At 39.9% G+C, this 24,796-nt stretch overlaps 1 protein-coding gene across 1 annotated transcript; it reads right to left on the reverse strand.

The window, feature by feature from the left end:
• Window positions 1-1,411: 1,411 nt before the first annotated feature.
• On the reverse strand, window positions 1,412-2,359 carry LOC307167865 (olfactory receptor 1468-like; the record flags this gene model as incomplete). Its single annotated transcript, XM_079887169.1, has 1 exon — window positions 1,412-2,359. The coding sequence occupies one exon, from the start codon at window positions 2,357-2,359 to the stop codon at window positions 1,412-1,414; it is 948 nt and encodes a 315-aa protein (XP_079743295.1).
• Window positions 2,360-24,796: the final 22,437 nt, after the last annotated feature.

The following is a 24,796-nucleotide window of genomic DNA, read 5'->3' on the forward strand; positions in this document are numbered from 1 at the left end:
GTGGCACCGAGGATGAAGAAATTTTTATGGTATGTAGGGCCCACTCTTAAGGGCCCACATCAACCTAGCCCATAATCAGTCATTTGTGATTTGCGCCCCTCCCATAAAAAATGAAAATGCAATATTATTCTGTTTTTATCGCCCCTATCTTCAGTGGAGATGTTCAGAACTGCACCATATTTCATGTGTATGATTAACTTGACATCCTCTGGGGGTATCCTCTGCTAAGTTTTGTAGAATTTCATCCATGGGGGGGGGGGGGGGGGGGGTATAAAATAAATTCATTTATGTGCACATTTAGTGACTGTACACTCATCGGCCTGTAGATGGTGCTGTTGAGCGAAGGGTTGCTGGTTTAGGATGATACTGTCACACACACACATGCAGGAATACAAACAAATGCAAGCATGCACACACACTGACATCCACACGCACAGACACACACCCATACACACATACAAATCCACATGCACAGACACACAAACACACACGCGCACACATACATACACGCACAGACACACACACACACACACACACACACACACACACAGACACACACATACACAAACACACACACACACACACACACACACACACACACACAGAGACAGACATGCACATACTATTACTTTTTATAGGTATATACATAAACACGCAATACAGCCAAATTACTCCACGTCATTTATTTTTGTGGAAAGCCAGTGCAGGCCTGAGCGGCGGTCATATTTTGTACCGCGATGCGGTACATCTAGTTACTCAAGTGTTACCTAGTCACCATGCAGGAACTACTAGTGATCTAGACTATTATTTTAAAGTGAAATCTTTTTTTTTTACTTATAATGGTCCAGATCACTAGTAGTTCCTGCATAGTTGGTGATGCATTTTATAACCATGTTGAGAGTAAAAACAGACAAGTGCTAACGTCTCAGACACTTTAATGTTGTGATTAGGAATTAATTAGTAATTCTTAATAATTTGTCAAAATTACCTATTAGTTCTTAATGATGCCAATCTCACTAAGTAATTATTAATTACCTAATAAGGGACTATATTAGTCCTAAATTCGATATTACTTACTGATTAGTTAAACTTGTTTCTATATTAGTTAATAGTAGTAGCTGAAGTGTTAATGTAGTACTACTCATTAATCCTGCATTACTTTCTGCATAGTTACTTATTAATGACGGACCATTATTGTAAAGTTTTACCCATTTCATACCTAAAAATATCCCTTAATCATGGTGAAATCATTATAACGTGCAACCTCTTGTGACTTATTGTCTCATTATTTTCTCAATAATAAAATAACAATGTCCATTAAACAAAACTTCTAAATAATTCAAATATTCTTAAATATTCACACTCATTCGAAAACACATACAGCATAAGGTCTTTTAACTTGATAAAATATTCACTTAGATATTCCCACTTGTTTCTTGAAAAACATTGTCATAACTTGCTGGCGTACTGTTGTCAGATTTAGTCCATAAATAAGTGGATTTAAAATAGGTGGTACAAGTAAGAATTCCATGGCCATGAAATTACGCACACCTTGAGGCACATTCTTTGAGCCATAACGACTGTACATTACATCAAATAGCAAAGCAACAGCCACATTGATCAATGAAAGCAGATGTGGCACACATGTTTGCATGAATTTGTGCCTGCCCTCTATTGACTTTTTGCACTTTCTAATCAGGTGAATGTATGAGCAAAATATGAATACTGCATGTCCAAAATATGTAAGAATAATAATGTACCCAAACACATTATTTACAGTTGTAGAAAAACAAGAAAGTTTTGCAACTGCCCAAATCTCACAGAATAACTTTTCAATAGTAGAGCCACACAAGGTGAGTCTAGATGTTAAAATAATTTGAATAGACATAAAAAAAACTGGAGAAAGCCAGCAGTAAAGGATACATTTAAAAACCATCTGATTGGCCATTATTGAATGATACTCAAGTGGTCTACATATTGCCAAATACCTGTCATATGCCATCACTGTCAATGTTGAAAAGTCACACAAAGCAGATGAATAAATTACAAATATTTGAATCAGACATCCAGTATAAGAAATCACATGATCGTGTGCTAATAAATCATACATGAATTTAGGATAGAATCCAGAAGTGCCTAAAAGTCCATTTATGCAGAGATTACATAAAAACACAAACATCGGCTCATGAAACTTCTTATGTAGTATGATGGTGAAAATTACAGTTAAATTACAAAACACCATAAGGGGATAAAACAGTGCAGTGAAAGAAAAAAACACAAATCTGTTTTCCATTGTTACATTCAGACCAGAGAGTGTAAATACTAAGACACTGGACTCATTCTCCAGTGGTGGCTGCATCTGGAAGGATATGCAGTTATTATGTAGATTTTCTTTATATTATATTTAAGTCATTGGTAAGCTAATTAGACATAGAAAGTTATTTTTATGAATTTAAGACAATTTGATTTGTCTTTAGCTAGGCTGTCTGTAGATGGAAAAAAGGGGAACATATTAAATGTTCTAACAGTAGCACATTGCCAGTTTAGTGACAAGACCTTACCATCTCCTCTGTTGTCATGTTTCTCATTGTGCTCCCTAAAAGTTTGATTTGGTTTGCTATTTATGGACACTGGTCTCATGCCAATTGCCTTGACCACAAACATTAAAAGCAGTGTTAACAAGCTCTCTAAAGGCTTTTTGACCCTTAATTTGAAATAACTGCCGATCTATACCCGCAAATAGATTTGCAAGCATTACCTGTCTTTTAAATTTGCCAACCATATTCCTGTCAATACATCAGTTCCAACAGTACATAAAATATACTTGTAATATATAATAGAATTCTTAACAAAATTATTTAAAAATGTTATATTATGTTGTTAGCCAGCACTTACTTCACAAATTAACTTACAATGCAATGAACAAATATTTTTATTAGTAAAAATAAGGTAACACGTGAGAACATTTACATTTTCCTTGGGGAAATGGGCCTTAATAGTAATAATAATAATAATAATAATAATAATAATTTGTTACATTTATATAGCGCTTTTTCTGAGACCTCAAAGCGCTTTACATAGATGGGGGAATCTCCTCAACCACCACCAATGTGCAGCATCCACTTGGATGATGCGACGGCAGCCATATTGCGCCAGAACGCCCACCACACACCAGCTTACTGGTGGAGAGGAGACAGTGATGAAGCCAATCAGTATATGGGGATGATTAGGAGGCCATGATGGACAGAGGCCAAGGGGCAAATTTGGCCAGGATGCCAGGGTTACACCCCTACTCTTTTTCGAAGGACATCCTGGGATTTTTAATGACCACAGAAAGTCAGGACCTCGGTTTAACGTCTCATCCGAAGGACAGTGCTCTTTTGGCAGAATAGTGTCCCCGTCACTACACTGGGGCATTAGGACCCACACAGACCACAGGGTGAGCACCCCCTGCTGGCCTCACTAACACCTCTTCCAGCATAGTGATGTTCTATACAACTGGAATGAACTAACCCTAATGCAAACACAATACATATATATATATAAAAACACTTTATAATAACTGCACGCTATATCATTAGTTAAGTATAAGTAAACAGTTAATTCTGTTCAGTTGTTTAATAAGTAACACTTTATAATAACGTTAAGTTGTAAGTAATTTATAAGTGGTTAGTTGATGAACTTATCATTTACAAAACATTCATAAATGATTAGCAAGTGATATACTAACATTTTATGTATGTTTTGTACATTCTGTTACAAGTCATTTACAAGTGATTAGTAAATGATTAACTAATTATTTACGAAACATGACTATGCGTTCATAAATGATTAATGAGTGATATGTTCATTATTTTATGTATGTTTTGTATATTCAGTTGTAAGTAATTTACAAATGATTAGTTAATGATTAACTAATCATTTACAAAACATGAATATGCGGTTCATAAATGTTTAATAAATTATTATTATTATTATTATTTTTGTATGTATGTAGCAATTAGAGGGTGCAGAAAGTGTTGTAAATGCCTTGTATACACATACAGATAATTTGTAACAGGTAAGCAGGGTTGCAGAAACACCGGCACTTCAGATCCTTATTCCTGCAACCCAATGTTCAGCAGGCAGCAGTCTCACTCACACACACGCGCGCACACACATATACACACACACACTACAACTCTGGCTGACGTGCCCCCTAACCTCACAACAGACACTCCCTCCCACTACCTTAAAGTGACGCACGCCGGCACCACCCGCCCCTCAAACAACATAATAGATTGCAGGGTTTTCAAACTTAGGTAGCTGTCTGTAATATTCTGTAAAAAAAAAAATCGATTTTAAAATCATAAAAAAAAAAAAGCGATATCTAGGTGAATCTATTTTTTCTCCCAGCCCTATGCATGTTTCATGTTGCCATTTGAAATAACTGAAATGTTAAAGTGGGTTATGTGGGGTTCATAGTTAACCACAAGGTGGCAGTGGAATGCTGAAGTGTTGAAGTGCTGCTTGGGGGAGTAGAATGAGAGGTGATATGTTCTAGAAGACAAGTTTGACGTGTTAAATAAAAGAGCATCGAAGGAATTGCTCCGGTCTTGTGTTTAATACTTCAATACACAACAAATTGGCGACGATGGTTTCCGTGCCTACGCCTGCATCTTTTCTGCCATGCAGTGGAGAGCCTGCGATTCCTTTTGCTACCTGGTGAAAAATGTTCAAAAATTACTTGCTTGCTATTCACGAGTTCACACTTACAAATAAGTCAGATAGAATAAAAGCGTATTGGGCGTGCTGTCCGAGGAGAGGGCTCCGGGCTCGGTATTCGGCCCGAACCCAGAGTACTCCCCCGTATTCCTGGCTGTAAAAGAATGAGCCAAGAGTGAGGAGTCGGGGTGGTGGAGGGATGCTGAAAAACTGTCAAGGAATGTTAGGTGAGTTGACAGAATGGATATATATATATACTTCTTGTCATGCTGATTAGGGTAGACATAATTGTTTGATGACAAGTAGATTGGATTGATTATTTGAACGTGCTCCTCCCGAACTTTGTTTATAAAACATCATTTAATGCTACAGGAGACTCATGGCCGGATGCCAGGAAACGTGCTATTCTACTACACAGCTTGGGGACTGAAGGCCAGAGGCTGTTTTACACGTTTCCTTATACTGGAACTGCATTTGCAGAGGCAATGACAGCGTTGGAGAATCATTTTGTTCCAAAGGTGAATGTTCGCCTTCCACTTCCGCCAGCGTTCTCAACGTGCTGATGAGACCATTTCACAGTTCCTGTCTGCTTTGCGGGAATTATCTTCATCATGTGCTTATGGTGACATGGAAAGTGAAATGCTGCGCAATAAGCTGGTCGAACGATCGTATGCCCCAGCACTGCGAGACAGACTCCTGCTGGAACCATCACTGACACTTGACACCGCTATTGTTATTGCATGTCAGGTGGAACAAGCGCTCTCTAATTCGGACATGCTCACGGCACAAAGTGCAGTTCAGGCTGTAGCTTCTAAACCCTTTCATCGGAAGAAGCGTGATGCACATTCTAAAGGAGTAAAATCTGTGGCTGATACTACACGGCGCGCGAATCGCGCGTGTTACCATTGCGGAGCTACAAATCACCTCGCTAACGCTGCCGATTGCCCAGCTGCTCGAGCCAAATGCCGTACTTGTGGTAAGACCGGACATTTTTAGCGGCTGCTTACCATCAGCTTACCTTACACGAGGAGTGCCGGGACATCACCGCGTTTATTACGCATGATGGTCTCTTCAGGTACTGCCGGGTTCCATATGGCCTTGCTTCCGCGCCATCTGCGTTTCAAAAGATGATGGAAACTGTCCTGAAAGGCATACGTGGGGTGAGGAACTACCTGGATGATATCATAGTGTACGGTGCCACCCAGGAAAGTCACGATGCGACGCTGCGCTCAGTCATGCAGCGCTTGTCCGACGCAGGACTACAACTGAACTGGGACAAGTGTACGTTCAGCCAGTCATCCTTAAAATTCCTTGGACATGTCGTTTCCAAACATGGAATTTTCCCAGATGAGGAACACAAGTCTGCGATCATTGAGGCTCCTGCGCCGCACAATGTTGCTTCCTTACGCTCATTTCTGGGACTGATTTCATGGTACAGCAAGTTCTTGCCGAACTTCGCTTCTGTTGCTAAGCCGTTGCGTGCGCTACTTAGAGATGCGTCAACTTCTAAGTTTGAATGGACTGTTGCTGCTGAACACAGCTTCAAAGAGCTGAAAAAACTGCTTTCTGGAAGTCAAGTGCTTGCGTTGTTTGACCCTTCCCTCCCCATTATAGTGTCGACTGACGCTTCTGACTATGGACTGGGGGGAGGGGGGGGGGGGATTGCATGCTAGCAAATTGGTGCTAAATAGGAGAAGGATCTACCGCCAGCAGTCGATTTTGATATTCTAGGTATTATCAACTGGCCGGAATTTTGAGATCGCAATAGACGTGAAGGACTATAATGCGTTAAGAGCTCGCTCAAGTACTGCGGAGCTAAACCATTTAGTGTTTTGTAAGTGATCAGCAATATTTTAAAATTGATGCGATGTTTAATAGGGAGCCAGTGCAGTTTTGACAGAACCGGGCTAATATGGTCATAATTCCTGGTTCTGGTAAGAACTCGAGCTGCTGCGTTTTGAACTAGCTGTAGTTTGTTTAAAAAGCGTGTAGGGCAACCACCCAGTAGAGCATTACAATAACCTAGCCTTGAGGTCATGAACGCATGAACTAATTGTTCCGCATTTGTCAATGAGAGCATATGACGTAATTTAGATATGATGAGTTTGGTTCCAAAACGCGATAAACGGCATTTTTTAAAAAAATTTAGTTCCCGCAAATATTGAAAAGTCCATTTTAAATTTTACGTAAAATGCGATATCCGCCGTGTTATTGTGTCATGTTTTCTCCCTTTCTTTCCAAACCGCGACAAACGCCAGTCTCCTTTCTCTGCAGAATGCGATAGATCCGCTCTTAACCAATCACAGCGCACCATTCCACGCATTGTAAACAGTAACGGCGGCGCTTTGAATACACCCGGCATCCTAGTTTTTCCTATCTACTTTGTACTTTTTGATCAACAAACAAACAAAAAAAATAAATAATTTTGACGGCATTGATGAACCTGTGGTGGTTTCTGCGGTAGGGAAGAAACGTAAGCCATCGAAATCTAATCATTTACGTGAGGAGATTAAGAAGATGTGGCATGCGGGAGGAGGAAAAATGCCGGCTATAGCTTGTTCTCACACGACAGCATCAAACTTCAGTCACGCTGACACATTGACCCCAGGGGATCTTTTAAAAAACTTTCAATTGTTTTACTCAAAGTCAACGAAATCCGAGCAGGACATTTTACAGCTGATCGCCGTCAAAAAAGTTCAGGAGGTATTTCCTAGCGATGGCTGATTGAATATATTTTTAGTCCAGTGCATGTATTATAAGATATTGACCGAGTTCAGAGGCTGTCATATGTGGATCAACTTACTTTGTTGTGTATTTTCAACAGTTTCAAAAATAACTTTCATATTGATTCAATGGATTAATTGCATTTTGGAAAAAAAAGGTGTCATGAATTTATTGCATTTTGGGGGAAAGATTACCCGTTTTTATAATAAATCTTTGAAAATCAAAATCTGGATTTGAATTTTTAATGTTATTATAACCTACAGATGCTATGTGAAAGTTTGAAACAGAAAATAGTGGTTTTCATCTTGCCACTTTCTTGGTAAATAAAACACATTTTTACTCAAATTAATCAAAATGGATTTATCGCGTTTTGGAACCAAACTCTTCATATATTTTTAAGATGGAAAAAGGCAGTTTTACAGATACTAGACACATGACTTTCAAATGAAAGATTAGTATCAAAGAGCACACCCAGGTTCCTAACCGACGACGAAGACTTAACAGAGCAGCCATCAAGTGTTAGACAGTATTCTAGGTTATTACGTGTGGGAGTTTTTTGTCCAATAATTAGAATCTCTGTTTTTTCAGAATTTAGTAGTAGGAAATTACGAGTCATCCAATTTTTTATATCAGCTATGCATTCTGTTAATTTAGTGAATTGGTAGGTTTCGTTTGGTTTTGAAGAAATATACAGCTGAGTATCGTCAGCATAACAATGAAAGCTAATTCCATGTTTCCTAATGATATCTCCTAATGGTAGCATGTACAGAGTGAACAGCAGCAGTCCTAGTACTGAGCCTTGTGGTATGCCATACTGAACTTGTGATCGATGAGACATCTCTTCTGTAGGTGCCAAATGTTTGTTTTACATTCAAGAACGTAAAATAAGTTTATATTTGATATTTCATTTTGTTCACGATCCACATAATTCATAATTTAGGATTTATAATGTAGATAATTAAGAATTGGATTTTAGCGTTGCATTTGTAATTTCAATAAGTACTGCCACTTTAAGCACGTAGACAACGACGGTGCTAAAAGAAAAGGATAAGGGTTGATGGAGAAGGAGTCGCACGGTTTTTCTGACCGTGTTTTTCCTGTCAGTTTATAGACGTGCATGTGCACGAGTCAGTGTTTGGAAGGAACGTTTTATTTTGTATATACAGAAGTCACATATTGTTTGTTAAAATAAACCTGCAACCGTGATTCAAGAGAAAGAGTTTGTTTTTATTTTTGCATCCTGGAACACGCGTCAGCCACAAGACTTCTCTCTTATTTTTTTAAATTAGAAATCAAAGTGGAAATAACCTAAACATATAGTCAGAAAAACCCTGGCTTCGTGTGGAAGAGGAATTTTGGAAAGGATATGATGCTCGTGGACATCGCGGACTGTTTGGATAACGTTAACAAGGAACTAAAGGATAGCCGTCCACAGAAGATGAACGGTAACTAACTGCGTGTGGAAAAAGTTTTGGTAAGCTGCAACTTGTTTCGCTATTTTTGGAAGTTTGCCAAAATGAACGAAGTTACTGGACATCTAGTTTGTGGAAAAAGAGAATCGAAAATGACAGAGAAGGCTATTGAAGAAAAGCTGCATAAGTTAATTCAATCTAGAAAGGCCAAGTTAGGACATTTAACTAGCCAAGCTAATCAGATTGAAAGACTAATGGAAGACGATGTTAACGTGAACACAGTTAAACAGAAATTGCGTTTGAATTATCAAGACTCATTTGGAGAATTGAGCAAGATGAATGACAGTTTAGAGCAACTAATGTATGTGGAAGAATTCCAGAAGGATCAAAGCTCTTGGTATGAGCCAAATGCAAGTCGTATACATGGATTTATTCAACACGTGGAACTGTGGATTAAAGCAGCTGAGGAGCGTTTAGAACAAGCTAGGCACTGTGATGAAGACATCCATCCTTCTGACAGCGTCTCTGCTGTGTCTGCATTGAGCAGTAGGAGCAAAAAGCGTGGTTCAACCACTGGAAGCAAAGTGTCCAATACTTCCTCAGTGCGCCTTAAAGCAGAAATAGAAAGAGCTACATTGCTTGCACAGGCAGCGGCTTTAAAACAAAAACAAGATCTTGAGCGTCAGGAAGCAGAGTTAAAATCAAAAAGAGAAGAATTAGATTTACAGACGGCAATTGCTGCCTCTGATGCCAAATTAAGAGTTTTAGAACATTTTGAAAATGAGCGTTCATCACAAGTGAGCCCTGCGCATGCAACGACAATTGACTCTGGATGTATTCCATTACTTGCAAGTCGAAATCCAGTCACCAACACAAAAAACGAACGTGGTGAATTCGTACCTCTTCAGCCTCATCCTATAGGCACCCATCAGTTTACAGCGAAAAATGAAACAGATGATCACGCAATTGAAACACTTTGTAGTGTTATGACTCGTCAGAATACTATAACAGAGTTGATAGCGAAACAACAGAAAATGATGACTTTGCCACCATTAGACATTCCTGTATTCAGTGGTGATCCTCTTGATTACAATACATTTGTAAGAGCCTTTGAGCATGGCGTAGAATCTCGCACTGAAAGCCCTAAGGATCGTCTTTACTTTTTAGAGCAGTTCACAAGTGGACAGCCTAAGGAGTTAATAAAGAGCTGTCTTCATATGCATCCAAATGAAGGTTATTACAAAGCCAGACAGTTACTTGGGGAATACTTTGGAAATGACTACAAAATTGCTGTGGCCTATATGAACAAAGTCTTGAATTGGACGCCTATCAGGCCAGAGGATGCAGAAGCTCTCAATGCGTTTTCACTTTTTCTGACAGCTTGCCGTAATACCATGGCTGAAGTGAGTTACATGGAGGAGCTTGATAATGTTGCAAACCTCAAAATAATTGTAACAAAGCTTCCATACAAGCTACGTGAAAAATGGAGAAGTGTTGCATGTGATGTTCAAGAACGATGTGACAGGAGAGTCAAGTTCATGGATTTGGTGGAGTTCATAAATAAACAAGCCAAAATTGCACTTCATCCAATCTTTGGAGACATAAAGGATAGCACAGCTGCCAAAACATCTACAACTAAACAAAACAATAACAAAGAGCAAAGAAAAGGTGTAATCAAGAAATCATTCACCACAAGTTATGTACAGTTGGACAAACAAAAGCCAAACACAAAGTCAAGAGAAAACACAAGTTCCATGATAACAACGCAGACGTGTCTCTTTTGTGAGGGTGAGCACTCCATAGACCTGTGTGGTAAACTTAAAGAAAAGTCACATGATGAAAAGATAGAGTTCTTAAAGAAAAAAGGACTTTGTTTTGGCTGCTTGAAGCAAGGGCACATGAGCAAATTCTGCAAAGGAAGAATTAGTTGTCAGGTGTGTTCTCTAATTCATCCTACGTTGCTACATATCAAGAAAAGGAACACAGCTGTGGAATCAGAGAAGAATACTAAAAGCAGTGAAACTCAAACAATCTTAAGTGCTTTTGTTAATGCAGAATCAAAGGGTTGTGAGCTGAATGGGGCCGGGGAAGATGACTGTTTACTTACAATCGTTCCTGTTCAAGTAAAGGCCAGGAAAGGGAAAACAGTGGTGCAAACTTACGCATTCGTGGACCCGGGTAGCTCAGCCACGTTCTGTACAGAAGCATTGATGGATGAATTGAAGCTCACTGGGAGAAAGACTGACATACTACTAAGAACCATGAATGAAGAGAAACCCGTCTGTACGTACAAGGTGTCGGGCTTGGAGATCAGTAGTTTGTCTGGTGAGGAATTCATAGATCTTCCAGATGTCTTCACGCAAAAGTCAATACCTGTTGGAAAGGAAAACATACCACAACAAAAGGATATTGAAAGGTGGACCTACCTTAAAGGCATAAACTTACCTCAAATTGAAGCTAACATTGGATTGCTTATTGGAGCAAACGTACCTAAAGCTATGGAGCCGTGGGAGGTGGTGGGCAGTGTTGGTGATGGGCCATATGCAGTTCGGACCAGGTTAGGCTGGTTTGTGAACGGACCTTGGAGGGAAACCTGCTGTCATGCAGACAAGAGAAAGCCAACAAAGACAGTGGTAAACCGCATATCAGTGAGCAGTTTAGAAAATCTGTGGTTACAACAGTTTAAAATGGATTTTCCCGAAAGTGGAAAGCATGACGAAGTGGAAATGTCCAGAGAGGACCATCAGTTTATGGATATGGTCATGGAATCTGCTAAACTGATAGACGGCCATTACTCCTTATGTCTACCCCTCAAAAACAGATTGGTCAACATGCCAAATAATCGCCCAATTGCTGAGCAACGAGCACACAATTTAGAGCGAAAGTTTCTCAAGAATGACTGCTTTAGACAGGAGTATACAGACTTTATGGACAACCTGATTCAAAAGGGCTATGCAGTGAAATTGTCCAATGATCAACTGAAGCACAAAGAAGGGAAAGTGTGGTATATACCACACCACGCTGTGTACCACCCTGTCAAACAGAAATTGAGAGTTGTGTTTGACTGTGCAGCGTCCTATAGAGGCACATCCCTGAACGATCAACTTCTCCAGGGTCCAGACTTGACCAGCAGTCTGATTGGTGTTGTTATCCGATTCAGACAAGAGCCTGTTGCGATTATGGCGGACGTGGAAGCAATGTTCCACCAAGTAAAGGTGTCTGATGAAGACTCTGATTTACTCAGGTTCCTCTGGTGGACGGACGGTGACTGCAATCAAACACTGAACGAGCACAAGATGACTGTGCATTTGTTTGGGGCCACATCCTCACCCAGTTGCGCCAATTTTGCCTTGAGGAGGTGTGCTGAAGATCAGCGTGGGCAGTTCAGAGAAGAAGTGGTTCAGACGGTTTTACAGAATTTTTACGTCGATGACTGTCTCAAGTCTGTTGCCACAGAGGAGGCAGCCATGTTAATGTGTCAGGATCTTATGAAGATCTGTGCTAATGGGGGATTCCGTCTCAACAAATGGGTGAGCAACCGACGTAAAGTGCTCGATTCGATCCCGAAGTCTGAACTGGCTACAGAAATGAAAACCTTGGATCTGGATAATGAGGAACTTCCTCTGGAGAGGGCTCTCGGTCTCAACTGGTGTGTCGAGTCAGACACGTTCAAATTCAAGATCACCATTAGAGATCGCCCATTTACAAGAAGAGGTCTTCTGTCAGTCATTGGATCAGTCTATGACCCTTTAGGCATCTTGTCACCTGTAGTCTTACCAGCGAAGATTATGCTGCAAGAACTGTGTAGACTGAGGACTGGATGGGATGACGACTTACCCGAGCATGTGAAAAGGCGGTGGTTTGACTGGTTAGTCAGTCTTTCTGCTTTAGAACACTTCTCAGTTGCAAGATGTCTCAAACCTGAAGGGTTTGGAAGTTGCGTATTTGCTCAATTACATCACTTTGCGGACGCGAGTGAGAATGCTTACGTATCAGTCAGCTACCTTCTCCTGCGCAACGCAAACAATGAGACACATTGTGCGTTTATGATGGGCAAATCCAGAGTAGCGCCTCTCAGACCTCCTACTATTCCTCGAATGGAATTAACCGCTGCTACTGTTGCTGTCAAGATGGATGGTGTTCTAAGAAGAGAACTACAACTGAATCTTGCAAATTCAATGTTTTGGACTGACAGTACGGTAGTACTACGGTATCTCCAAAATGAGACCACTCGTTTCCGCACATTCGTGGCAAACAGAGTTTCATCTATTCTGAAAGACTCTGATGTGGATCAGTGGAGACATGTCAGCACAGACAAGAATCCGGCTGACTGCGCCTCTAGAGGGCAAGGAGTGGATGAGTTCGTGAAGAACACGACTTGGGTGTCTGGACCTGAGTTTCTTCACAGTCCTGAAGAGTGTTGGCCCAGCATTCCATTGAATCACACAGACATCACTTCAGATGATCCTGAAGTCAAAAATGTCACAGTAAACCAAATAGAAGTGGAAGAAAACATTACTCCATTCATGAGACTGATCAACTACTTCTCATCATGGATTAAGTTGAAAAAAGCTGTGGCATGGTTCCTGAAGTTTAAAGCCTTGTTACGGAGTCTCTGTCAAAAACGCAGAGAGCTGTGTGCGTCTAATACAAAGAACAGCCTAGATTTTAGTCAACATCTGATTCAAAATCAGATTGATCGTTTCAAAGCAAGCTTTAGGCATACCCAACTTACAGTGGAAGAACTGGGTCAAGCAGAACTTGACATAATCAAATTCTGTCAAAAAGAGAAATTCTCAGAAGAGATTTTTGCTTTACACAAAGGACAGAGTATGAGGCGCAGTAGTCACTTGTATAAACTGAACCCTGTACTTCAAGATGACCTGTTACGAGTTGGTGGGAGACTGAGCCGGGCAGCTATGCCAGAAAGTAACAAACAGCCTGTTATTTTGTCCCGAGATTCTCATATCACCGATTTAATTCTCCAACAGATACATAAAGAGACTGGACACGGAGGGCGCAATCGCATGCTCTCTGAATTACGCCAGAAGTTTTGGCTTCCGAGGGCCAACACAGCCATCAGAAAAGTAATTGCAAAGTGCATGACGTGTCGACGCTTACATGGAAAGGCTGGAAATCAACTAATGGCTGATCTTCCACAAGAGCGAGTGATGCCAGATGATCCTCCCTTCACCCGAGTAGGTGTAGATTATTTCGGACCGTTCGAGGTGAGAAGTGGAAGAACACTCTTGAAAAGATACGGAGTCATATTCACTTGTTTGACCATTCGTGCAGTGCACATTGAGCTTGCCTCGTCATTAGACACAGATTCATGCATAAATGCAATTCGGCGTTTTATGGCTCGTAGAGGACAAGTTAAGGAGATTCGCTCAGATAACGGTACAAACTTTGTTGCTGCCAATCGCGAGCTGAAGGCTGCCATTGCTGATTGGAACACCTCAGAGTTTCAGCATCTATTCCATCAGCATGGAATCAAATGGACATTCAATCCTCCTACTGCTTCACATCACGGTGGTGTGTGGGAAAGGTTGATAAGATCAGTCAGAAAGGTGCTGAATTCCACTGCAAGAGAGCAAATTCTTGATGAGGAAGGCCTTCTTACAGTTTTATGTGAGGCAGAGTCGATCATCAACAGCCGACCGATCACTAGGGTATCCAGTGACCCTAACGATCTGGAGGCTCTCACACCCAATCACCTGCTGTTACTGAAAACAACACCATTGTTACCGCCAGGATTGTTTGACCAAAACGACCTCTACTCACGACGCAGATGGAAACAGGTGCAATATATGTCCAACTTATTCTGGAAGAGATGGATTAAAGAGTACCTACCTCAACTCCAAGAGCGCCAGCGGTGGGCCACAGCATCTAGGAACTTTGCAGAAGGTGACGTCATTCTTCTCGTAGATGACTGTGCGCCAAGAAATTCTTGGATTATGGGCAAAATCATCAAAGCTTTCCCAGACAAGAAGGGTTTTGTTCGCAGAGTAAGGATAAAGACAAAGACTAACATCTTGGACCGACCCATTACGAAGATTTGTCTGCTTGTGGAATCTGATTGGGCTAGTGGTAAAGACTAAGCCCCAACGATGAGCCATGTGCTAGTAACCTCTGGCTCTCTTTGTTTTTTGTTATTTCTCCTTAAGAAATGGAGTGGTAATGGACTTTATATCTTGGAAAGGTCAAATGACTAAGCAATAGACATTTAACTTGCTTATTAATAGCATCTTTGTTTTGTGAGAAATTATAATATTTTCTAATGTGAATACTGTTTATTGTGCATAGTTAAGAGAAATACAGTAATTGTTCTAAGGTATTTGTTACTAGAACAATTAGGGGCCGGTAATGTAGGTGCCAAATGTTTGTTTTACATTCAAGAACGTAAAATAAGTTTATATTTGATATTTCATTTTGTTCATGATCCACATAATTCATAATTTAGGATTTATAATGTAGATAATTAAGAATTGGATTTTAGCGTTGCATTTGTAATTTCAATAAGTACTGCCACTTTAAGCACGTAGACAACGACGGTGCTAAAAGAAAAGGATAAGGGTTGATGGAGAAGGAGTCGCACAGTTTTTCTGACCGTGTTTTTCCTGTCAGTTTATAGACGTGCATGTGCACGAGTCAGTGTTTGGAAGGAACGTTTTATTTTGTATATACAGAAGTCACATATTGTTTGTTAAAATAAACCTGCAACCGTGATTCAAGAGAAAGAGTTCGTTTTTATTTTTGCATCCTGGAACACGCGTCAGCCACAAGACTTCTCTCTTATTTTTTGAAATTAGAAATCAAAGTGGAAATAACCTAAACATCTTCATTTACTGCTACAAACTGATAACGGTCAGATAAGTATGATTTAAACCATGCTAGTGCAATTCCACTAATGCCAACATAATTTTCGAGTCTATTTAAAAGAACGTTGTGGTCAATGGTGTCAAATGCAGCACTAAGATCGAGTAACACTAATAGAGAGATACAACCACGATGGGATGATAAGAGCAAATCATTTGTGACTCTAATGAGAGCAGTCTCGGTACTATGGTACGGTCTAAATCCGGACTGGAAATCCTCGCAGATATCATTTCTTTCAAGAAAGGAACACAGTTGTGAAGACACTGCTTTTTCTAATATCTTTGACAGATAAGATAGATTCGAGATCGGCCTGTAATTGACTAATTCTGTAGGATCAAGTTGCGTTTTTTTTTAACAAGCGGTTTAATCATAGCCAGCTTAACAGAGACAAGTGTTGAGCAACCATCGCCTTCGAAGCGTCCCAGCTGTAAGTGGTCCAACTGACGGTGTGTGGTGTCAATCCTGTCAAACTCAGAAAAGAGGTATCAGCATTATTATTGTATTATTTTTCTTTGTAAACATAAGCAATAATATTGTTTACCTTTCTGGAAACAGATTCTCATTGAAAGGAAGCATTTACAAGAACAATAATATTTCTCCTAGTTAAGAATTTTCTTTCTTGTTTTTATTGAAATTGGTTTTTAACCTCTCTCTCTCTTTTTCCCTTACTCAGTTGAGTGACATAGTCCTCATATCACGAGTTGAAACCAGCTTTTCATTGATAGAAAATATTTATAAAAATATTTCTCCCATCGAAAAAAAAATTCCTTTCAATTGAGATTTGTTTTAACCTTTTTCCTTCTTTCCCTCACTTATGCTTTCTGTACACCTAAAGACTTTGAAAAGATTTAGAAAAGACTTTATAAGATTATCAGCTCACATCTAAAGACTTGGGGTTCACAGTTTTTAGTCTCAGACTAAAGATTTTACAAACATTGAATCTTGTAGTGACACTACTGTATTTACAAGACTACAACTAGATTATATTAGCTTTTTATTCCCACCAAATTCCTCCTATCATGCTCAGCAGTGATTTAACAAAAATGGAGGAGAAGCAGCTAAAGTTAGATATCATAATGTATCACATTATGTTGCATGATCCAAAATATTTCTGAAGATAGGCCTACAGTGGTGGTATATCAGATAAGATCTCTCCTTCACACATTTGGGGTGAAGGAGTATATCGCTAAAGGAGCTGCTCAGTGCAGTGATGGTGTTCTGCAGGGGGTGGGAGTCACTGTCCAAATTATGTGATTATCATCATTAAATAATAATTAAAATAATAATAATATTAATAATAAATTATCATTATTATTAAATTATATAAAGGCAACCATACAGTCATGTGAAAAAAATAGGACACCACGAAAGCCTGTCTATTTTTCAACATATGGACATGTAATAACAATTTGAACAATACTGAAGGACCCAGTGATTTAACTAAACTATTTAAAAATAAGGAAGGCCTTTTTAAGACTCTCTGTGAAATGTAATTTTAAAAGAATGCAATTTTTGAGGAGGAATAAATTAGGACAAATAATAAATTTGAGGGTACCCCCATATATTTCCCCCACACTGCTTATGAGTGTGGAAAAGGATTTAAAAAGATATCAAAGGACTTTGACATCAGCCATTCCACAATTTTACTTCACTGAAGTAATTTCAACAACATCACTAGTTATTAGGGGTCCTAATTTTTTCCTCCATTAAAATAGGCATTTTTATGCATATTTTTAGTTTGATGAGTAAAAATATGTAATTTATATTGTTTAATTACAATAAATCGCTTTCTTTTCCAGGAATGAAAAAAAAATCAAATTAGACATTGTTATGTGAACATTTCTTAATAAAGAGTTGACTATTTAATGGTATGACCTAACTTTTTCACATGACTGTATATGGGGGTTATGAATCTATATCATTATATGATGAGAACAATAGTTTGAACTAAATATCTTGAAAGGGTATAATTTTAAATGCTGTGTTGAAATTATGAACAAGTGTTTCACAATGAATATTCGAGGGTACATAATACAAGAAAAGATACATATCTACTATAGAATAGGCTACAGAGAATGGACAATACTCACAGCAAAGGTAGCGAATTTATTGGTTGTTGATTGTTTTACGTCACTATGACTACGCTAAGACTTGCGATAATATCAAACATGTTTGATATGAAAGACTAGAGAAAGACGGGCATAAATCGGGTCGCCGACTGCAGATTATCACCTCACATTTAACGATCGAGACGACGGGAGCGCGCCGAGACTCCAGTAAGATTCCTAAAAAATGCCGGTCTTTAGTCTGGGACTGTGAAAATCCTTTGGTGTACGCCCGGCATTAGTTGAGTGACGAAGTTTCCACATCACTAGCCTACCTGTCTACACTGAGACCAACACTTAGACATTACAACACTTCACTATTGTTGTACAGTCACTTAAACGACACTTAGCTGTTCAACCACATACAGGCTTACACCCCACACAGATCTGTGTCAGTCTCTTCACCCTAGCGTGCCAACATGTCGTGGACGACAAACCCCACTGACGTGGACGCCTGGCTCAGAGGCATTACAGACTGCACTCACACCAAAGACAATTGAACTGTTATTATTTTTAATAATAATCATAGGCTAATTCTGAGAAGATTCCTGACACATGATTCAAGCCAGAACCACAACCACGTGGAACTAACCAATATCACCTGTTCCATAAGCAATGCCTTCACAGCCCAGCTGAAACTAAGCGACAAGCACATCACCCACCTTCAGGAGGAGCTGACTCGTGCCCAGAGCCGCATAGACAAGCTGGAAGTGAAAGTACAGGATGACTTCAAGCGTCAGACCACTGAGTTCCTGAGAGAGCTGATGCACACTCAACTCTGCACAGACCAGCTCAAAGTGAAAGCTCAAGACAAACTCGAAGTGCCCGACAAAGTGAAGCAAGAAACAAAGAAACAAGTTGACAAGCTCCAAGAAGCCCTTGCAGCCACTGAACGTGACAAACAAGAATTAATGACTGTCCAGAAGCACCTGGTAAACCAACTCCAGTCTGCTGAACATCAGCTAGAGAAAGCCAAAGCTGACATTAAAGACAAGAACTCTAAAATCACTGCTCTGAAAGACCACCTGGAAAGGTGCAGTGCTGAAATCGACCATCTGACCCAACAGCGAGATGACGTCAATGGCGAGCTCTGCGCAATCAGAGATGAACTCCAGCACATTTTCCAACAGAAACCAGAGCCAAGAAGGGAGAGACATCCCTCAGCATCACCCCTGCTGAGCAGAACAGAGTCCTCCATCCAAGAACTGGCATACAGTGAAAGAAGTGAATGGCCACAACCCGAAATGTCACCAGCCTTCACCACAGAACTGTTCACTGACAACAAACAAAGAGAGCTCATCCAGGCAGACTCCAAAGCTGCACAGGGGATGACCTTTAAAGATCTCAACCAGCTGGTTAAGAATATCACTCAGTTCAACCCGAACTCCACGGAGGGCCCTGACATCCAGGCCTACATCCGAGATATCAACTTCCACCTAGAGGTGAGACCACATGTGACTGACAGAGACAGGTTCTACCTCCTCAGATCCACATCCAGTCCAGAGGTACGAAGCTTCCTAGACCGACAACCTGCTCATGTAATGTCAAATTACCAGCTACTATGTGAGACACTGATAAAAGAATTCACAGGCCCAGAGTCGGAACATGGTGTGTTAATCGCCTTGGAAACCAAACAAGGTCGACAAGAGACTTCTCAAGCATACTACCACCGTTTTCGACAAGCCTTCTTTGGTGCACATAACTCACCTGAACATGAAGAGGATGTGAACTTCAAAACCCTCTTCCTGAGAAACCTGCACCCCGGATTGAGTCATCATATTAATTTCATGGCCTGTACATGCACTACACAACACCCCTAACATACTCACTAACATACATAAGTTAACCACCTCTACCGTGCAAAACATTCAACAAACATGTTTTCCCCCACAGGTAGAAACTAACTTCAGAAACTAGCTTAACAACTTAGCTACACTTACCATAGGAAACATGGTAACTATGCATCCAACAAGTACACCTGAGAACACCTCTCATTACATCATGATACCTGACACCTTAGCTGCACAACAGTAGTTATAAGTCATATCAGGAACACTCAACTGTTTTGTTTTGTTTTACCTCTTCCTTCCTTTCCTTCTTCTTTTATTAGGTAAAATGCCTGTCCACCCCATAAGGGTTAAGGTCACAATAATAGGATTGATACACCATGCCTAATATTTGTAAGTCACCTTAAAACGAATGTGAGCCAGAGAACTCCCTGCATCATTCGTATCACAAATTGAAAGGTAAATTGGTCCAAACCTAGAACAATTTAGAAGAGAATAAAACAAACAAATGTTTTATTTTCACAAAGTTGATTGATCATCGTCCCAAAACAAACTAGGACAACGGTCCTAAAATTAAACTAAACGTTATTCGACGTGATTGACTATTTAGAGAGTGAACTTGTTTGTGCCTAGATAATCCAATGCCCTGCACCAGTAAAGTGACCAGTCATGGAGGTGTTGTCTTGTTGTTTGCTGTGTGTGTTTGCTTCCTCTACCCGTTTCTCCAGCGTTCACCGATGTATTCATCTCAACACATCGTCGAACGAAGGGGGGATATATGTAGCGACAATGAGGATGAACCAAACACAAACTAATCTTCTTCCAGAAGATTAATTCAAACTTTCCACTTCCCGCCGAACAAAAGGGAAGATTTGTTCAGAACGTCTCATGATCATCATCAATCTTTGCCACCAGTCTGGCTATTTTAAAAGAGCCCCCCCCAGCACTAACGAAATAACTGGTCAATGCTAGCTTTGTTGCCGAACACTGACTGGTTAAGAGAAAGACAGAGACCAAGGTCCCACACAGAGTCCTCACATTCCAGGCTCAAATCACCAAACCCAGAGCCATAAATCACCCATCCCGGCGCCAGTAAGGCTACAATGAGAACTTTTTATGGCCAAACAAATGGAAAAACTTATCAATGTGAGGGGGTTTTTAAAAGAATGATTGGTTCAGAGATGGCACAACTCAGTGCTCTGTCAAGATACCAGCAGATGTTGCTGGACCCCACAACATTCCTGACCCCTCCCCCGTTCAGACCTCTGAAGGACCAAACCAGAGTTCTCTTCTCTTTAAACCAGAAAACTGAGATTTTTCCTATAACAATACATAAAATCATTCAAGAACAATTTTCAATGGACTTATAATCAAACATCATGCAACTACATCATTCTGTGTGTTTCTACATTTATGTGTGTCTAATATGCTTAGATCCCATATATAAGTCATGATTTGTTATAACTATTAGATGTGTGAATGAAAGTGTGTACTGTTTTATATCAATTCGATCTTACGAACACAACTAGCAAGATGGCTGGAATTAAATCTGTGTAAAATGTTTCGTATTCTGATAATTAGAAATCATGCCTAAACTGTTGCATCAATCTCCAATTAAAGCTAGAGAACCGACACCCCCAGGGAAGACATGATTTACGACTTTGAAAACAAATCAGCAGTCAGAACTCCCATTTGTAGGAGTAACAATCTTTTTTTTTGTTTTAAAAAACCCTTTAAAAAACCCAGCGCGAGCGTTGGTTAAGTTGGGCAGAACAACGAGTTTGAAGTGGGGGCAGAACAAAAATGCAGCGGGAGATGAAGATCTAAATCAGAACTAATAACCATGTAGACCATGCAGACAAAGGAACCCAAATTAAGATCAGAAGAACGGGTTCAACAGCTTTATTCAAGCCATCTTACTAGCCTACTCTCTTCTCAATTTTCTTTCTTTTCTGAGTTTTTCCTTTCTTTTCCATCGTGAGTCTCGGTTTTAAGTTAAGTTTTGCTGCAAAGTTTCGGTCCACGATTCACGGCTGCAACGCACGCTTTCAACTCCAAAGACTTTCCATCAATCCGCCATCCACACCACGTGAGTGGCCGCCACAGACACCTATCCAGGCACGAAGAGACCAGCCAACGAACGGGAAACCCCCAGTTACCACGACAGAAGGGAATCCCCAAAAGCAAAGACGCAAGTACCTCCAGACTCTTAAACTGAACTGGTGCATTGATATAAATTGAATAACCTCCCTAAACCGATAGAAGGGTTGAATTAATGCTTGATGGTTCGTTCAGGTTATGTCTTATAAGTGCATAGAATCTTGAGATTTCATCATCTCACTCTTAAACTTGAGAAGAGAGAGAGAAAACTGAAGGTTTGGACTTTTATCAGTGTCCCGTGTACAGTGTCCTGCGTCCCCTTTTTCGTGGAGGACGAATCATTTTAGAGCATTCCGAGCGGAAGATTTTCCTTTGTCCTGTTAGACACGCCCACTCGAATGAGTCATGAGTGAGATCGAATTTAAGAAGATTTGCTCAAGACATATGAAATGTATAAAACAATGTACATTACTGCATTCTGCTATCGGAATTCGACTCCGTTAGATTGAGAGGATTACAGAGATATCAAAAATAGAATATAGACGTTGTAGCAATGCAAAGATACATTATTATGCATTAGTATAGGCATTTGCAGTTCGATTAATGTTACAATAGGACATATATATGCTAAACCCTAGAAATGGTTGTGCGTGAAAATCCCAGTAACTGAGCAGATTGTGAAATACTCAGACCGGCCCGTCTGGCACCAACAACCATGCCACGCTCAAAATTGCTTAAATCACCTTTCTTTCCCATTCTGACATTCAGTTTGGAGTTCAGGAGATTGTCTTGACCAGGACCACACCCCTAAATGCATTGAAGCAACTGCCATGTGATTGGATGAGAAATTGAACAGGTGTTCCTAATAATCCTTTAGGTGAGTGTATATGTGTTCATATTTGTTCAGCATGAGAAAAACAATCAGGATTCGGTCAGTCGCTACAGGCCTTAGATGGGAATAATGAGGAGAATGATTTAGTTATCCCTGTTGTTGATAAAGGTGAGCCCAAGGCTGATGAGAGCATGGATATTTCACATGTTAATATAGTGTCTGTCTCAAAGTCTCCTTCAGAGAGTGTCAACTTAAGTGATGATTTAATGACGGATTTAAAATCCTAGATCAGGCAGTTTTCAAAACCCCTTTGAAGAGGAAAAAGAATGAAAAGGTCTCAGAATCAAAACAAGCTAGAAAAACAGAAAATGAAAAGGAGTCTGATGTTGATGTTGGTAATGAGAGTGATGTCTCTGATTCCGGTGCTTCTAGTTGTTCCCAGACTGAATGGACATGCCTTCACAAGGGTGACATTCGCATTGCATCCTTAAATGTGAATGGAGCAAGAGAATGTATAAAACGCACATTAATATATAATACTATGAATCAGAAACAACTTGATGTTTTACTTTTATAAGAAACGCATAGCGACACAACAAATGCTGATAAATGGGCAAAATAATTTAAAGGTCTCTCTTTTTTTAGTCACAAATCCTCACTTAGTGGTGGTGTCGCTATTTTATTTGCTAATAGTTTTACTCCCTGTTCTACTGAGATGGAAGAGGTTGTGAACGGTAGATTGTTAAAGATTCGAGCCCAGGTTGAGAACCACACTTTTATTTTTATATGTTCATATGCTCCAACTCTGCCAGCAGAAAGAATGGTGTTTTTACATACTCTTTGTGAAATGTTGGACAAATGTAATGGTGAGGAGCATTTATTTTTAGGTGGAGACTTTAACTGTGTAGAAAGTAACATGGATAGAAATCATGTAGAGCCACATTTGCTTTCTCGTAAGCGCTCATTCAGATGATTAAAGCAAATGATTTATGTGACGTATGGAGGAGTTTAAATGGGGATTTAAAGCAGTAAACATTGGCACATGCTCGTGATAATAGGTTGTCATTAGCACGAATGGATAGATTCTATTGTTTTAAACACCATCTTAGTACTTTTAAAAATTGTTTCATAATTCCAGTTGGCTATTCGGATCATAGTCTTGTTATATGTACAGTAACTTTACACTCTGTTAAGCCGAAAAGTGCTTACTGGCACTTTAACACAAATTTATTAAGTGATGCACATATTAGAGAAACATTCGCATTTTTGGGGAGGATTTTAGGAAGGAAAAATATCATTTTCAGTCCTTACAAAAGTGGTGGGAGTTTGGTAAAATACAAACCAAACAACTATGTCAACAGTACACTCACAATGTCACAAAAGATATAATCAAATCCATAAAAGTATTAGAAGATGAAATTCTTAAATTTCAAGAAGCGGCACAGTCAAGTGGAAATCAAACACATATTGAATCCCTTTTTTTAAAGAAATCTGTTTTGTCAAACATACAAAAAGTGAAGGCACGGGGGCACTAGTTCGATCACGTTTTAAAGATATAGACCAGATGGATGTACCGTCCAAATTTTTCTTTAGTCTAGAAAAAAAGAACGGTCAGAAACGCTTTATACATTCTTTATTTTCTGAGACCGGTTCTCTTGAATCAGACCCTATTGAAATTCGGAAAAGAGCAAACGGATTTTATGAAAAGCTTTATAGTTGTGAACACAGAGAAGATCGGGTTGTTGAGCAGTGTTTTTATGAAGGTCTCCGAAGACTCCAATGCAGAACTCAACAGAGCTGTAAGCTTGGGAGAGCTGCACAAAGCTCTCCAGAGTATGGAGAATGGCAAGGCTCCTGGGATAGACGGAATCCCAGTTGAGTTCTATAAAGCCTTTTGGCCTGTGATAGGGGAGGATCTGCTGGCAGTTCTCAGTGACAGTCTAGTCGGAGGACTTCTGCCGCTGAGCTGTAGAAGAGCGGTCCTTACTCTTTTGCCAAAAAAAGGTGATGTGAGAGACATAAAAAACTGGCGACCTGTATCATTTTGTGCTATGACTATAAATTGCTCTCAAAAGTTTTAGCTACTAGACTAGGAAGGGTTTTGGAGGAGGTAATCCACTCTGGTCAGTCCTACTGTGTACCTGGAAGATCAAGTTTTGATAATATCCATTTTATAAGAGATTTATTTGATGTTTCAAAAATATCGGGAGTCGACATGGGTTTGATTTCTTTAGATCAAGAGAAGGCGTTCGA

Source organism: Squalius cephalus, assembly GCF_949319135.1.
Source record: "Squalius cephalus genome assembly, chromosome: 11".
NCBI classification, from domain to species: Eukaryota; Metazoa; Chordata; class Actinopteri; order Cypriniformes; family Leuciscidae; genus Squalius; species Squalius cephalus.